The sequence below is a fragment of the Corvus cornix genome, chromosome 6, assembly GCF_000738735.6.
Source record: "Corvus cornix cornix isolate S_Up_H32 chromosome 6, ASM73873v5, whole genome shotgun sequence".
NCBI lineage: Eukaryota > Metazoa > Chordata > Aves > Passeriformes > Corvidae > Corvus > Corvus cornix.
In genome coordinates this window covers 2,691,195-2,709,417 of record NC_046336.1, presented here as the reverse complement: position 1 = coordinate 2,709,417, position 18,223 = coordinate 2,691,195, and the positions used below count along the sequence as shown (strand labels likewise).

General features: G+C 43.7%; 1 protein-coding gene across 1 annotated transcript in view; it reads right to left on the bottom strand.

The window, feature by feature from the left end:
• C6H10orf90 (chromosome 6 C10orf90 homolog) overlaps window positions 1–18,223 on the bottom strand; it is a 58,049-nt gene that overhangs the window by 30,555 nt on the left and 9,271 nt on the right. Inside the window, exon 2 of the mRNA XM_010408450.4 lies at window positions 243–337. Within this exon, the coding sequence (XP_010406752.2) occupies window positions 243–337 (95 nt within the window). The remainder of the gene's footprint in view (window positions 1–242; window positions 338–18,223) is intronic.

Sequence of the window (18,223 nt, the reverse complement as noted above, 5' to 3'; positions counted from 1 at the left end):
TAGTCTCGTGGGGGGCTTTTTACAACTTCTTTTCCCCAACAAAACATGCAATCTTTTCCCCCTCACCAAGAGCACGCCGAATCACGACACTTAGCCATCATTTTATTTGGCTTTTCTGCTGCCTAAGCTAAGCTTAGCTAAACAAAACCAAGTCCAAACATACTGCTCAGCAATCAGTGATTGTTTTTTAAACCCTCTTGCATTCTGCTGAGTGCTCTCTGAACAGAATTTATTTCCTTTACCTTGGTAGGGCTCAATCTTCCCCACGCACCACTCTCCCGCCGAAGGCCTGTGCATGTCCTCTGACCATCAGGGCCCCAGCGCTTTTGTGTCACCCCTGGGGAAAAACACAGAGGAAGGAACATTATTTTCAGTGTTCTGGAGGAGATGAGTCAGAAAATGTGCTTTTAAATGGAGTGCAGCAGGAGGGAAAGAGTCCTGGAAATGATCTGATTGCCCTGGGATCTGTTTCTCCACCTCCACAGAAGAGGCACTTGAAACCCCCTGGGATCCTGTTGCAAGGATTTGGACAGTCCCATACTGTGTCCAGGGCTGATCCAAAGTTTCACTATCTCTGATTTTGATTTCCATGGTTTCAGGCACGACTGTGGAGGGACCGGGGAAGCCAAGAAATGTGGATTTCAACAAATGCCCCTTTTGTGCTCTGTGCAGAATGGGGAGCAGAGACAGCCCAGCAACGAGCTGGATTTCACTGGCACTAAGTCACCTTCCCGTTTAAAGAGCTGCAGTGAATCCAAACCACGTCCACAAATTCTGTTACATCACAACATTCCTAGTTCGGTGATAACTGTTCCACCAGCACCTCAACCTCTGCTTTTGTCAGGGGTTGTTTTGTGCGAGCACTATTCTCTCTCTGCAGTTTTTACATGGAGCTAATTTCCATTTAACACAGTCTGGGCTATTGCACTGATGCATTACGTCTGCTGTCAACTGCTTTGCCAGAAATTACGTTACTTTCTAGTTTGTATTAAGCATCCAAAATTAATTTTCAGAAATTCTCCATTTGGACTGAAATCTCTTGACGTTCCTGGCTGTTGTTTTACAGCAACATGTCACACCACTGGTAAGACCTTTTCTATTATTTTTCTTCCACCCAGGCAGGCTGCCACAGGAGAAAATTTTTTGCTAAGCAGAATTTCAGTTTGTGTGTTGCATTATATCAACACAGGAATATAAATCAGCTCCCCTTTAGGAAGCGTTTATTAAAGCATGCCCACCACAACAGAATTCATTTCTTTGGGTGAAGGGGAAGAGGAGGAAGATATCAGTTCTATCCCTCAAGAAATCTTTAGTCCCACTGCAACATTTAGAGGATGTTTGAAGAGCTTTTTGTTTTAATAAAATACACTAAAATATACTTTAACACTTCCTTAGCATAATTCCAAGATGCCAATGCCACCGTGTACATCCCTAGCTGGCATGAAAGGAAGAGATTTGTTTTTGTCATTGGGCAACAGAGAGTCCAGAGCCACAGAGCAAACATTAGCCACAGTGTGGGAAAAACAGAGAATCCAGAAACTAGCCAGAGCAGAGGGCCCACTCCATGGTTTTTGGCAAAGGAATAATGCTGGGTTGCAATCAGTGCAAAGTCAGGGAACCTGGTCTAGGGCTGGAAACCACTGGCACCAAACACAGGTGAGATGCCCTCAGAGCCAGCTCCTCACCCTGTCGTGGAGCACAGTGAGGAGGACAAAACCAAAGGACAAAATCCTTCTCTGCTGCTGGGGAAGCCTCATGGGAAGGTTATTTTCAGTGTATCAGCGCTGCGGTGAGTTACACGTGGGCACTTTCATGATTAAGAGTAGCCACGTGTGCTGTATTATTTATTTCTTAAAACAACTAAATAGGGAATAATTTACAGAGAGGGGTAAAGAAGGGATTCTTGGGTTGAGTGAGACATTAACAGAAATTTGATAAAAAACCCCTATGTAATTAAAGCAACAGCTTCCACTAATTTATCGATACTTTCCTGAAATGCTTTGCAGTAAGAACCCCACAGTTGTCTCAGATCAAGCAAGAAACTACAACGGGAGATCATCAACTTGTGAATGTCAACCAGTGCACAAGGGAATCCAGAGGCTGACCAGGGATAAATCAGATCCAACAGGCCTCTTCTTCCATGAAATTCATTCAGATGCCTTTCCAGCACCAGAGAAAGACTGAGGACTACAGGGCCAAAGAAGAACAAGTTGTCAAAGTCCACACTGCAGGTTACACATAACAGGCAAATTATTCTTATCCAAGGAACCTCCTGTGATTAGCAGTAATCTGTAGGTAGAACCCTCCAATTTTCCACAGACCCCTGGGAATAGATTGGTAAAGTCTAACTTTAAAAAGTAGCTGTTTCTGGAGCAGGAGAGACAATAATTGAGGTGAGAAGAAGAAGAAAAGGAAATATTTATTTTCTTTGCTAAATTCTCCACAGTGGAGTTTTGCATTGTCTTTTGTACCCTATGCCGTGCAAGGACATTCTCATATTGCTATAGGAATCCTATAGCTGGAAAGCACTCAAACTTTTGGCCAGTCCTTGAATGTATTTGCTGAGACAGATTAAATGGCATTGGTGGCAAAAGCACTGGCATTTATCATGGTGTTATTAAATCCATTGCTGGAAGCTTCACGTTTGTTAATTCATGTTGAGAGAACAAGCAAAAGAAAAAAAAAAGCCCAAACCTTTGAAAAGAGCTTGAACCTGTGTTTGCAATGAAGGCACTACAGGGAGCATAAGGCTTCAGCTGAGATGTGTCACACAGCGAGTGTTCAAATTCTCATTGCTGACAAAACACATTGGAACCCTTGTTACACAACAGAATGCAAAGTTCACTTTTCCCCTCATGCAAAAGCATGAAAGAAATGGCATTTCAAGTACTTTGCACCTCTGTGGGGAGCAGGAGGAACTTACTTCTCTCCAAGTTGAAATCCCGAGGATTGGTTTAACCTCCCCAGGCCTTCCCACCACCATCCAGCTCTCCCGCTAAAAAATGGGAGATGCCATGAGGAACAGAGGAGCAACTGCTGGCACATGACCTCTGTCCTATGACATCTTCACTCTTTTTAATTTTTCCCCTCACAGATCCTGTTTGTTGAAGCAAATGCTACGCTCCTTGGCAAGGCATCTGGACATCCGGCTACAGCCCAGGGTTTTCCTAATTACGGAGTGCAGCTGGAACTGATTCCCCCAGTCTCGAGTGCTTGGATCCTGCCTTGGGCCAACTGGCAGCCACCTCAGATAATGATTCAGAAAAGATGGACTCATAAATCAGCTGCTGAAGCCCAGATCGATGGCAAAGGTGAGGGTGCTGCTGAGGAATCGCGGCCCGGGAATGTTTGGCAGCCCCAGAACAGCCCCACACGGAGCCAGCTCAGGTTTTGTGCAAAACTTGGGACTCACATAAAAGACATGGAAAATGCTGGATTCCCAGTGTTTCAGGTCTTTGCTACACACATGCCAGGCTGGGGGACACTGTTTGATGATGAACCAGCTGTGAGAAAGACATGGAGGGGCTGGAGCGTGTCCAGGGCAGGGAACGGAGCTGGGAAGGGGCTGGAGCCCCAGGGGCAGCTGAGGGAGCTGGGAAAGGGGCTGAGCCTGGAGCAAAGGAGGCTCAGGGGGGACCTTGTGGCTCTGCACAAGTCCCTGACAGGAGGGGGCAGCCGGGGGGGTCGGGCTCTGCTGGCAGGGAACAGGGACAGGAGGAGAGGGAACGGCCTCAGGCTGGGCCAGGGGCGGTTTAGGTTGGATATTGGGGCAAATTTCTCCATCAACAGGGTTTTCAAGAATGGGAACAGGCTGCCTGGGGAAGTAGCAGTATCACCACGCCTGGAAGCGTTCAGAAATCTTCTGGATGTGGCACTTGGGGACGTGAGTTAGTGGTGACCTTGGCAGTGCAGGGGGAATGGGTGGACTCGACGATCTTAGAGAGCTTTTCCAACTTCAAGCATTGCATGATTGACACCCAGAGTGACACCAGGCAGAGCTGGAATGACTTTAGACCACTGGCCCTGGCCTCATCCCCAGTTTTTGTCAAGAAAGTTGCATATTTTAGTCACTTACTGTTCATATGCTGACAAATCTCAAATGTGTGTCAGCACTTCTGGTCTCCCCTGCTTTGCTTCAAGCCCTGCTTGCTCTGCACTGGCCACATCCCCTGTCCCCTCTGAGCCACCAGCATCACCTCACAGTGAACTCCTCTGAACTTCCAGGAACCTCTAGTGCTTCCCTGAAAACGCCATAAAACAGCACTGCAGAACACAGACTGGTATGAAAAGAGGAAAACTTCTCCACTTTACAAAAAAAATTATCTTTTTTGTTGATCTTTGCCCAACATCCATGAGACCGGTGAGGGGAGTTGGGCTCCCTCCCATATCCATGGCAGCCAGGATCCCGGCATCACTCAAAAATTCCCCAAGATTTCCCAAATTCCCTGCTTAGCACCTGGGAGCTAAAGGACACTGATGGCTTGGCTGCAGGGTCAGGCATCAGAGCCATCACTCTGCTAACACAGGGTCTCACTTAAACATTTTTTCTTAAGGCCTTTTCTTCCTTCTATGTATTATTCTCACTGGAGGAAGTAATTCATACTCGATTCTGTTTAAAACATTAAAACTGTTTAAATTTCCTTGTGGCTTTTTAAATTCAAATACCTGCAGAAGCCTTGAGGAAAAGAAGTGTCATCATGAAAGATTCATCACTCTCCTTTCTCAGTAAAGGGCTGGGAGAGATCAGCATTCGCTCCCTCAGATCTGAGTCATCCAGAAAAACCATCCGGACATTACGGATACATCGGAGATGAAAGCCAAGCTGGAATGAACACTGGAACCAAACCCACGTCTTCTGGTCTCCTTCATGTGTCATAAAGGAAGGATATCATAGAATTGCAGAGCCTGGTGTCATCTAAAATAAGACTGAGCAGTGAAGGTAAAGTTCACATTCCTGCTATTAAAAGTAGAGACACGAATGCTGAGAATTCCACCGTTCATCAGAGTCCTTGCTGATATTACATTGACTCATGGGGAATTTACCAAAAAATGTTGTGTTTAGTCATTAGTGGAGAGAGTGATGCATCTCCAGAAAGCCTCGGCACAGGCACAGGGAATGGTTTGGGTTGGAAGGGACCTCAAGATCATCTTTTTCACCCCCTGCCACAGGCAGGGACACCTTCCACTGTCCCAGGTCGCTCCAAGCCCCATCCAATCTGGCCTTGGACACTTCCAAGGATCCAGGGGCAGCCACAGCTTCTCTTGCTGTCCTTCACAGACATTCTGCTGAGCCTCCAGAAGTGATGTTAAATTCAAGGGAGAGGGGAGGGGTTACATTAACAATCTCTGCAGGATTTCAGCAACCTTGGTGTATGGCCTGGCAGGAATTTTCACCAGGATGTTTAAGGAGCACAGGGTGCCATCCTGAGAGCTGGGACACACCTAAAAACCACACAGAACCTGCTCATCAAGGGAGGATGACAGAAGGACGCTCCCTCAGTCCTCCTAGAGCATCTTTGCTGCACTTACAAAAGTCGCCTGCACATCGTGACAACAGGGGTCAAACAGCGATGTGGGCTCAAAGGAGGGCAAAGCAGCTGCCAGCTCTTTACTTCAAACCTTTCTTGTCATGAAAAAAGCCAAACCAACACAAACAAGCACTTTACCACAAAAGAAAGCACTCAAACACAGTGGCACCAAATGATGGTGTTTTAAGGCTGCTTTGTGGGGAAGGCTTTCAAATCAGAGCGAGCCTAACAGCCTGAAATCATTTCAGCCTGAACAGGATTCATTGTGTAAACAAAATAGAAAAATGTGTTTTATTTTTTTTTAAGATGTCAGGATGGATTTTCTTCTGTTACAAGTGAGATTTGATAAGTGAATTATCTCTCCCTGCTTGCACACCTTGGGGCTGTGCTGGCTGCCTGCGGAGATGATTACAGGATCCACCATGGAAGGGACAAATGAGTCCTGGTCTGCTATCAAAGAGCCACAAGTCATAGATCTCTCATTAACCATGCCATTAGAAGCAAGGGGGCTCATCAGGGGGCTAGAAAGAGCACAGGAATTATATCTTCAAACCCATGCACAAGAGAAAAAAAATGGTGTTTTCATTAGGCATTGATATTATTCTTTATCCTCCCTTAATAATATAAAGAGAGGAATCACCCCCAGCACATCCATCACACACAGAGACAAAATGAAGAAAATTCTTCCCTTTCTCCCTTTTCCCTTTGTCCTCCAAGTTCTCTTTCTTTTTCCCTTCTTGTTGTTTTAATTTTCAGTCATGTGCTGTCGGGCAATCCAATGTTGTCCACACATCTCACCATGATTCTGAGACATAGACACATTTCTATAATTCGGACACATTTTTCTAAGAGGATTCGGCAAAGCAGTGGGAGATGGTGCATGAACAACAACAAAAAAAAAAAAAACCCAAACTCTCCTCCTGAGAGAAGGAATCCTCTCTAGGAAATCCTGGAAAATTCAGATTCCTGTATGAGGTGCCCTCTGCTCATACCAAGGGACGTGATGCCTTTGGTTTCTTGACAAAGTTCCTGTTTGGTGGCCATTTTATTCCTTTGGAAAACTGCTGCTATTTCTTTAAGCAAGCCCTCGAGTGGGGTCAGGAATTCCAGGAAGGGGTTTTGCCCTGGAGGTGACATTTGGGACCATGTGGGAACAGGAAGATCAGTGGGAATTAGCGGGAGATGAGGGGCTGAGAGGCTCTGGAAGTGTCACTGGCCTGGCATGGGAGGCAGGAGAGGGGAAAAACCAAAAGCAAAGCACTCATTGAGGCTGTTTCACGTAAGAAATCTGTAGCACTGACTTTTGGGTTAGGCCAACCTGAATAAATACATTCAATATTTCAACACGAACACCGGATGTGCCAGAGGTTTGTAGAGAAAAGAAGGTGACCAGGAGATAGAGACAAAGAAAGGAGGCGAGTCCAAGCAACATCAATGCCTAATTTTTACTAATTTTAAGGAATTCTGAAGACAATTCCTGGTTCAGAGCCTCACACAGAGATTCATTAGTACCCACTGCCACATTATTTGGTTTATTGACCGCTGAGCACCCAATGTCCTCTCAAAATAAAGGTGTAATTAACAGAAACATTTCATAAAGAGCTGATGGAAGGGTTCCTTCGCCCCTCTCAGAGTCCCCTTCACAACATGGCATTAAGACACCCCCATTTTAGGGACCATATCCATTTCTGGAAGTTCAGGAATGCTTGAGCCAGCCAGAAAATTCCTAAGTGACTGTAAACATGACAAGCACAACGTATAAGCAAACAAAGGCAAAGCAGCTCTGCAGCCAAAAAACTATATTTATGAAGAGTTATTTTAGTGTTATTATGAGTATTTATGTAAAGGTCATAACATGCAGAGAATTTGATGGCACAAATGGAGTCTGTAAATAAAAATTCCACCCGTGTTGCTCAGAATTGGTAGCAATTACAAAATGTACACAATTGCCCAGAGCTGCTTGTGCATAATAAGAGCTCAAGGTTTTTGTGTGGCCTCCCAAGTCAGTATTTCTTACATTTCCCTGCTTTTGAAAGAGAAGAAACTCAGAGAGGACAAATGCACCGCCTGTTATGCATTTTATGGCTCAGTATATAGCCTGCTGCAGGGATTTTTTCGGGATGCTTTGGCTTAACAATGGTATTTATTGATTTTTTTTTTTCTTTTAATACTCTTAATACAGCAGTGACTCCAGAAAATGATGTGTGCCGTGGGTACAGATGGCTTTGTGGAGGCATCAAAGGAGTGATTCCAGCCCACACCTCTATCCCTCCTATTTGGTTTCCAAAACAAAGAAACAGGATGTTCACGAGCCCAATTTGACACTGAACGATTTGTACGACAAAACAAAACTTGCTGAAGCTCCAGCCACGCCACATTTAATACAGACTTTTCATGTTACTTTTGTACAATAGAAGCACTCATTTTTTGTGTAATACTTGGGATTAATTCTTTCTTTCTGGGAAGTCTTTCACATTAACTGCTGTGATTACAGCCATCACAAACTGCTTGAGAATAGGGGATGCAGGAGGCTAAAACCAAGATAAAAAAAAAATCAGCTTTCACAGGATAAAACCACAATAGCCAAGATTTAAATAACTATGAGGCCTCAAAAGTTCCATTTCTAAGTCGCTGGTGTGATCACAAATAGTTTTATCTTGTATAATTTAAGAATATTTTGCAGCTCCCTCTAATTTATTTCCGTTACCACGGGCTTGCCTCTATTCTAAATCTAACAGCTCTTCACACAGCTAAACTTTGCAGTTATTCCATCAGATAAAACTTTTTGGTTGGTGAATTATTACCTGAATTTGCCTTCGGAAGGGAAAGCAGAAAAACAAACCTCTATTCACAACGTGCTTTTACTACACACCCACGCTTTGCAGGATCTTGAAATTGCCCTTTTTGGGTTCCATTGCAACAGGTGGAGAAATACAGAGAGAGATTAAATAACAGAGATTAAATAAGAAATGTTGTCATATGACCATAACACCTGGTGGCTGTTGGTTTTATCACCAGATTCAGCAGAAGACAATTGGCCATCACCTTTTTTCTTTTTTTTAATCACTCAGGGTTTTAGCTCTGAAACAGTGCAGAAAAGCCTGGAATCGCTGATTAAATGCTAAAGCCCTCAAACCCCTAATTTCTGGAAGCTTTTTTGGGATGAAATGGGGAGTTCTCTCCAGCTTTCTTTTGGCTGTGGATGTCACCTGGATGAGAAGGAGCAAGGCTGGGGCTGTCAGCACCCAGCCCAGGCAGCCGTGGCTGCTTTTCCAAGGAGCCATCAGCTGCTGCCTAGCAACCACCCAAACCTGGTGGCTGTTTGTGTATTCCAGCAAAACTCAGCTCAGATCCCAAATTATTGCATTCAACAATAATTGCATTCAACATCAGAGCTGCAACAGATGGATGAGAAAACGCATTTTCCTGTAATTCCTCGTTCTCCAAGGCTGTGCTTGTAAAACACACACGCACCCCCCAAGAAATTCAACACCAGGCCAATCAGAAAAATATTTCAATATGTGAATAGTTATTGTTGGTAATAGTTGTCCTTTAAGAGCCATTTCCATGAATAAAGTAATTCATATACTTTCATATTTTAATTATGACATCGCTAAGAGTGGCATAGGAACAAACTTAAAGGGCTGTGTTCTCCTGGGCTTGACACAAATTTCCCTGCAAAAAAGTTGTCCCTGTGGTTTAGAAGTCCTGGTTTTTTCCTAATTTTTATCTACTGTATCTACAGTAGATAAAAGTAAGGAAAGTAAGGAAAAAAACCCCCAACCAACACAAATAAAGCACAACCCTTTTGCACTGTGCTCTTTACTTGGATCACATTTTTAGCCTGATTTCCAAAAGGAATTTGATTTATACCCTATCCTTCTTTACGTCCAGCCTGGGGCTTTTGAGGTTGTGGCCTCTTTCAAGCAACTTGACAGCAGGGTCGATAGCTGATCTCCCAACAAGCTGACCACAAAAATCAATGGTTTTGTGGGAAGGAAAGGCTACCAGGTCATCCCTGTTTGATCCATGGACACATTTCCCAGTCAGGCAGGGCACATCCCTTGTCCTAGGAGCAAGGAGGAGGCACAGGGGGCAGATGGGAAAGGAGACATGGGGAGGAGTGAGGAACAATATTTGGGTCTGGGCTCATGGGCTCTGTCAGCTCTGCTGCCCATGAAACGGCCTTTTTCTTGTTAGCCTGGATTTTCCATTTCACATTTTTGCTTTCACTGTCTAAAAAAATATGGAAATCTCATAGGAAGATTATGGAAATTGAGGGGCTCGGAGAAAAGTGAAGTGCTGGAGGCCAATCTGATAATGCCACAGCTGCTTGACCCCAGTACTGTGATACCGTGGGCGTGATCATGTACAACATCTGGCCTGTCTAAAGTCACGGAGCAAGGCCCTGCTGGAGCCATCACCTTCCTAAATGTGACAGACTCAGCATCAGACTCCCAGATTTTACTGCAGAGAATGCCTGCAATAATGCAGTGAGAAGTGATAACTGAACAGCTCAGAACAACCAAATGCTGAGACAATTCTCCATCCAAGGCAAATGAGGTGGCTGGGGATGGCTGCCACCAGCACCACTTTGTTTGTCCTGGAGTTGTTCCTTTCCACGACAATCTCTGATCCAGAGCCAACACACAAGCCATTAAATAACCCAGCCAAATTTCCCCAGCCAAATCCTGGCCCTTCCCAATTCCAGCCTTTCCACTGGGTGCTTTGGGATGAGAATTGATCCCAAACGCCTCCTCAGGGCCACCAGTTACAGGACGCAGACTTTGCTGAATGCACTTTCAGAAACCTCTTGGGCCACTATTGATATTCCCTGTACCATCGAGTGCCATCAAACCCTGCAGCTGGAAGCTGGGAAATGACCTGTGGGACAGGGCTGAGCCTTTTCAGCCTCAACAAGCAGCACTCTGAGCTCCCAGCCCTGTGCTGGTCACACCAAAGCTCAGGCAGGACGTGACCAGGTCGTGTTCTGCCCAAAGTCAAGGGCAGGAAAGTTCAGGTGGAATGTTTTTCTGGGAAAGCTGCAGCTGGGAATGGGGATATGAAACTGTACAGCCAATCCCCATCACTGCAGCCCACAGACAACTGAGTGCACCCTTTCTCCTCCTTTCTGCACCTATATCTTCTTTTTATTCCGATTTTCTTGGACCAATAGGCTCAGGTAGATCTCTCTAGTGGATTAGTTCCAGTTACTTTGGTTAATTTGCAATTTTAGTTTGATGGGTTTTTTTGTTTGGTTGGTTTTTGGGGTTTTTTTAAGGATGAGACGTGGTTTTGCGTGTTTGTTGGTTTGGTTTTTTTTGTTTGTAATGCACCTTTTTTTACATCCACTCCAAAAAGTTACCTTGGTGGCTCTTATATCCCAAGGGAAAACAGAGAAAAGCCTGGTCTTTGCTAGGACAAGTTTAAATGTGTGCTGGGAGCACTCCAGCAGCTGGCCCACCCTGAGGAGGAAAACAAGCCAGTTTTATTTCAAACCCTGCACCATGGAGCTCAGTGATCCTGAATTCTCTCTCCCCAAATGCAGCCAGGAAATCTGGACAGTGGGATGCTAAACAGCTGTGGACACACAGGGGTTTAATCTAGAGAGCACTGCATTACTCAAGGGAGTTGAGGCAAAAAGGCCAATATTTACCACACGAGTATTTACTGTAAATTAAATCCAAGCAGCAGCAGCCAACTGGAGAGACAAACCTTGCAGGGATACCTGCAAGGGCACTGGGTTAAAATTTTGTCCTCTTTAAAGAGATTAAACCCCAGGTTTTTAGAATTTTTCCCCTTTTAAAGAGCAAAAAAATTTAAAACATACTCAGAAGTGTGTGCACTTTTTGGTGCTTAGCGGGATAAAGTTCACCTATGATGTAAAAAAAAAAAAACAAACCCAAAACTTCCAGCAAGTCAGTCATTTATTTTAAATAAAAAGGCAAAAATATTTCTCAACCTAAACTGAAAGTATTATTTTGGAGTATGCGTCTGGTCTATGTCACATTGATTAAAAACCATCTTATTACTCAAATGTAGCACTGCCTTAGTTAGAGGAATGTTGGGATTACCACCTTGGCCAGAAACTTAATGCTGATAAATCTATAAATTGAGATTTATATACTTCATTCAACAGTTAAGGAAAGTTCATTAACTCAAAATTAGGTGGATTTCTCTAATTTATAACGGTCTTTTTATAGCTAAATAAAGTCCTGAAATGAGCACAAAATGTTTCTGTACCTTGGGTGTACATTGGTGTTTCTGGCTGTGTATTGTGACACTACTAGGATTTTCCCAGGATTTCCTAGGTAGAGGGTGTGGGGGGTTTATTGGGTTTTGGGGGTTTTTTGGTGGTTTGGGTTTATTTTTTTCCCACCAGAGAGCAGTTCCAGCTTAGTTCCCTGTTGCCTTTTGAAAAGCAGTAGCTAAATCAAGGTGTTATTGATTTCCTTGCAAACAAACAACTAAAAGTTCCACCAGCTCCAAACCTTATTCTTCCCAATCCTCTCCTTACCTAACAAAGCTTCCAGGTCGTGGTTACTCACTGGCAGAGCTAGATTAAGATGTGGTACATGCTAACCCCAAATTACTCTAACCTCACACTCAGATTCCTGGAAAAAACTCCTCCTCCTTTTGGGACACAACTCCAAGGCTGGGTTAAAACTAGTAGAGAAAGAAGCAGAGAAAGGAGCCTATTTGGTGTGAAGTAATGCTGTAATAAAATCCAATATTTCCCTGAAGGAGTTTGCAATACCTGCACCTACAGCAGGTTACGATAACAGCCTCTGCTTTGTGGGGAGAAATAAACAGCTTTATGTTCCTGACCTCCAGCACTCATAGCTGTGAAATCAGAGTGCAATTGGAGTTATTTGCTGCTTTTTAGACATTCCTTTCTCTTCCCTGGTGCTGAAAGGCCTGGCTGAAGGCAGCTTATACTAGATTAGGCTTCCAACACCTTCATGCATTATAGACTCCAAAGACATTTCCCCCCCCTCTCAGAAGGGGAAAGCGTTGAGTCATTTCTTTTAAATATCTGATGCAGGTTATTGCTCACAAAATGAAAGAGCTGTTGTTCCAGGCTGGGCTCAGGGCTGCTCCACGTCCACCCGCAGCTTCCACAACCCCCCAGGACTCAGCTCCCAGCTTCCCCTCCTGCCCTGCTCACCCTTCCCTGGCTTAACTGAGCCAGGTCTGAGCAGCTTATCCGAGATCCCAACGCGGATCAGCGGGAGCTCATCGGCTGCAGCCGTGTGCCAGCAATAATTACGGTCTCAAACGCGAGCGCCTGGTGGGAAGGGATTGGCATTCGTGGAGTCCCTCTCATGGAGAAACAACCCTCGTGCTACAGGAGAGGATAATTTGGCAGTTCCAGTCCCAGTGGCTCAGAGACATAAAATCCAGCCTCATCAATGTGTAAGATTAGAAGTAATTAGCCCCTCTATGGTAAAGTCATCGCTCGGAGCTCGGCGCCATCTGGGGACTTTGTGTAACGGTGCCTCAGGGACAAGTAAGATGGGACCTTTGACTTCTGTGATTTGGAAGGGGCTGAGACCTAATTAAATCTGCAAAGATGCTGTAACTGCATTAAAAGAGATTTTTAAATATGAGCTATATTCCCTTTCACCAAACAAACTAGGTGTATTCCACCCTGGAACAGGGAGAGAATTAATCAAGGGACAGCAAGCCAACAGCTGCTGTGCGGCTGCCAAAGAGAAGATGATACAGGATTACACAGAACTGAAGAACATTTAATAAGAAATGAGGGATGTTTACAAGAATTGAAGAATATTTAACAGGTTTTTTTGAAGGATGAGGTTTTATTCAGCTGTGGTGAAAACCAAGCACTTAACCCTCATTGTAAATCCAAGAGAATGTGGGGGTTTTAAAATGTGTTTCTCCAAATGCTTAGCTTATAATAAACACTGATTGCTTTACATAAATAAAAGCTAATTCTCTTGTAAAAAATAATATATAATTTACTTTTTCACTGATTAAAAAAACCAACTTGCAGCTTTTCAAAGAGGGGCGCACAGAGCTATTATATTTCTGCCACCGAGTTCCACAAAGCACTTCCCATCTTCCTTTTCCTTAAAAAGGCTTGGCACTTTGTACTGGGGAAAGGAAAGATTTTAAGTTCTCTGCTCAGCAATGACTGCCTCGTTTATATGATCTATCTTCTCCCAAGGATAAAAAAATTTCACTGTATGATATTAACATTTTTCTACCATAACTCAGCCCTCTGCCTTTTGTCAGTGCAGAGCTGGATCCTCAAAGCCTGGAAGGTGAGTGGCAAAGTATTCTAAGGGCATGAACTCAAGTGGGACAAGAGAAACATCCTGATGGCAAAGAGAAAACAGCACTGGGATGACACAGGGACGTTTAGACACTTCATCATTCTGCCTAGAAAAGATTAATTAAACAGCATCAAACTCATGTGGAGGCAGGTCAGTGCTGAGAGAAGTCACCATTTAGCCAAAAATCTTCAATATTATGTTTTTCCCTAAAGTCTTCGAAGCAATTTGATCTTTGCATTTATGATGGTGGTAGGACTATAGTCATTTCTCTTATGAAAGAGCCACCCTCAGCCATTCCTGAGTGAATTCTGAGTTATTTATACTGAAGTTATCCATTGTTTGGATTGCCTATAAAACTGTGAACTCAGTAATGTTTGAGCCAAACTTGGTGAAAGGTTATCAACCCAAACCTATAAATACATTATCCCACACAACACATCCACCGTCAGCAGGATGACTAAAAACCTGTTCTTAGCATGATCCCAAAGATGATTCACTCAGCAAACATACCCCCTTACAAACCCCAAAATAAAGAGGTCACCCTGTCACCTCCCTGGGGATGCGGTTTTGAGTTAATCATACAGAGATTTGTTTCATGGAATCATGGAAAGGCTGGGGTTGGAAGGGACCTTAAATCTCATTCCATTCCACCTTCCACTATCCCAGGCTGCTCCAAGCCCCATCCAACCTGGCCTTGGGGACACTTCCAGGGTTCCAGGGGCAGCCACAGCTGCTCTGAGCTATGCACTGAGTAACTCAAACACTGCTGGGCTGTGGAAATCAATCCCTCATCACAGTCATGGCTGAATGGATCTGTGCTCTCCTTGAATTCCAGTACACACAGCGAATGGTTTCCCCTCTGCCCCATATGGGCAGATCCAGGTGTCATTCCTGTGGATGTCCATCCCTGAATAACACAGCTCCAGCAGCAGCTGTGTGGAAAAGCTCTGTGGGCTCTTCCTTTACAAGAACAGAAAATTTAACCAGTGACTGTGTTTTTAGTAGAGAAGCTTGATGAGCTTGATGGCTGCTCAATCACCGTGAGAAAAATCAACAGCAATCAAAGTGCTCTGGTATTTCAAACCTTCAAGTGACCTTTCAAGAGGATTTCAGTTTGAAAATACAATATGAGGAAAAGCTATGGATTTGGGAATTCATCTTATAGCCAAAGCCTTTGCTAAATGTCTCGTGCTAGAAATGTAGAATAAACAGCAGTGGGGATCAAAGGTAGGGGAAAAAAAAGAAGAAAAAGGTGTGTGGGTGCCCAGATTTCATATATTATATAATTACAGAAATAATTATATAATTATTTGTCTTCAAGTGTGGGTGTTGGAAATAGCCCTCAGCTTTCAGAAGGAGAGCAATCCCACTTAGACAAACTGGGAAAGATGAGGGGGACACAGGAAACAGAAGAAAAACCCTCACAGAAAATATAGTCCCACTCTGATGGCACAGTCCCTGTGCAGGAAAACGCAATAGAGAGAAGGAAGATAGAGAATTTTACTGGGAAGGCCCTGGGGACTGAGGAGGAGGCTACAAAGAAAGCCTGGCTCCATCCACCCCAGAATAGAACAGCATCCTTTATACTTTTAAAGTTGAGTTTTCATTATATTTTTTGTTGGGTTTTTGTGGGTTTTTCCCCCCCTAACTAAAAGCTGGCTATAAAAGCCTCCCTATTTTTGGACAGAATGGCGAGAGAAAATCTCAGGTTAAAAAAAAAAAATTGCAAAGAACAGTGAAGACAAGGGAAGCTGCATTTGTACCTGGAGCTTAAAAATAGGAACTGAAATAACACAAAGTGTGTGAGTTTGAATAAGAACACACAGCCCAGAAGTGCTGAGTAATCCAGAGTGCTGCTTCCTTTTCAAAAAGGGATCTTGATATCACAGGCATCTCAAAATTAGGATGGAATTAAATACATCAGAGGATGAGGTGAGAAAAAGTAAACCCAGTGTAAATCACCTAGAAATGAATGAAGACCAGGGTGACAAAGGAGCAGAGCCAGAAATCAAAGAAAATATAAATAAATAAAATACAGCACCGCCTCCACATCTCCCTAAACTTGTCCTAGGACTCTAGGAACTGATATTTTCTCAGAATGGTCCTGAAAGGAGAACATTGCTGCAAAATATTGACACCAAATAAGTGGGGAGTCGTCAGCAGGTCAAAAAAGAAGTAATAGGGTAGAGATGCACTAAAATCACAAATTCAGAAGATGAACAGGATGGGGAGATGTGAAGCTCCGGGGTACACACATGCACATTAAAATAGAGATTTTTCTGCACAGAGTGTAATTAAACCTCGAATCTCAATGACCATAACCAGGATAATGAAGTAACTGACAATCCACAACAAAATTCTACCCTTCCCAAGGAGTAAATTGATCAAATCACTCCATCACACCGTTATTTTAATGTGTATAAATTGCAAAGACCACAACAGAAGGAGTCCATAGCTGCAGCCCTCTATGATGTATTTTTACAGAGCAATCCTCTAAATTAACAAAACAGAACCAAGTTTAGAGGTTCCCCTTCATGCTCATTTAAGCCAAAGCAACATGCACTGGGCTGAGGAGGAAATGTCTGCTCTAAAATAAAAATTAAGTTGTTTATTGAAACACAAAGCAGCATATTCAAGGCTTTTGCTCATCCCGTGTTACAGGAGGATATTTTAGAGGGCAAGGTCATAAGTTTAATATTCCTTATTGATGCTGGGAAGCAATGACAGATTTATTGTAAAGGTTTGTCAGCAGCAGCAGTGAGGTCACTGTGCCCCAATAAACAGGAAATGTTCATTTACCTGTAACCCTACTCCAGTTAAACACTTCCTTACCCAACCCTTTGGCTGGACACAACATGTATTTACCATATAAAGCTGGAATTCTGCATCAATATTCAGCTAATTGGAGGTTTGCTGTCATTAATTTAGATAATATACATTCATTTCACATAAATAGCTTCTAGCAGCTTCTTTAATTTAACCTCTCTTTTGGCCTCCTTTATTCACTGTCACACAACCAGCAATTGAGAGCTCACAAATGACCTCCTGGGCCACAGCCCTGCCATAACAATCAATGGGAGGAATTTCATAAAACAGATTAAATTCTACAGCATTGGCTGTGATGAATTAGTAGAATTTGTTCCCTGCAGCTGCTCAGAGTTCATCTTTGATTTTTAGCTGAGTTTTGGAAAGAGTAAACCAGGGACACATTGTAGTTTTGTCACCTCCATGGCTGGAATGGAACTAGAGCCACAGCATCCACAGAAGCAAAACTTTTAAAGATTTTTTTGCCTTTTATCTCCCTTATGTCTCTGCTTAAAACAATGTCTGAGGAGGGACTTCCCATGACAAAGTGTTTCTGTATAAATTTTGAGATTATTACAATTATTCTGTAATGATGATAGCTTCTGCCTGCTGTCACACCACATCACAATGAAGCAGAGCTGAGGATCATTTTCCCACAAAGCTTCAAAGGTGGCAAATGATCCCAAGGTAAAAAACGAGCTCCAGCACAGCAAATCACCCAGTGTGTTTTGTTCAACACTAAATTATTATTCACCATTTAAATTAAGGATTGCAAAGGAAATTCATCCCGAGCCTTTTCCATTTCCCTCATACTCACAATTTGGCTAATGAACCAAGAAAGCAATTAGTGAAACATCTCAATTTATAGCAGGTTGGGGTAATCTCTAGCCAGGGCACAGTTAAAATTCCTGCACTGTGAAAAGGAGATTTTCATCTCCTGGAGCAGCTCTGGGGAGTTAATGAGCCCTCCTAATACAGAGCACCAGCAATGGCACAATCTGTCATTCGTGGCTGTCCCTGCATCCCTGGAAGCGTCCAAGGCCAGGCTGGATGGGGCTTGGAGCAGCCTGGGATAGTGGAAGGTGTCCCTGCCCATGGATGAGCTTTAAGGTCCCTTCCAGCCCTGCGAGCACAGCAGGGATGTCCACAAGACACAGAATTTTTCTGAGGCTTTTATCCCATGCAGCTCAGTTAAACACCCACATGACATCGAGGAGCAACCCATCCAAGACTCCACAGCACTCTAAGGTGTGCATTTCCCAGCTCCCCAGGTTTAGAGGGATTTCATTTCCATGGGAGAGCACTTCCATGGATGATCCTCTGCTGATCTTCCTCTCCATCAGCCTGTGCCATCCCAATGGGAAAAGGGGAGAAGCAGAGAAGGGAAGCACTTACATGGGAAGTGTAGCCTGCCTGACTCCTGCACAGTTAATGAGCTCCAGAGTTGGATACGATTCAGGAATTGCACATGGACATGCTCAGATCACTACAAAAGTGCAAGAAATAATTCAGCCTACCCAAACATTATTGAGCTTTAACCAATGGATGACTCAGGAAAGAAACCAGGGGGTGTGAACATCTTAATGCAAGCAA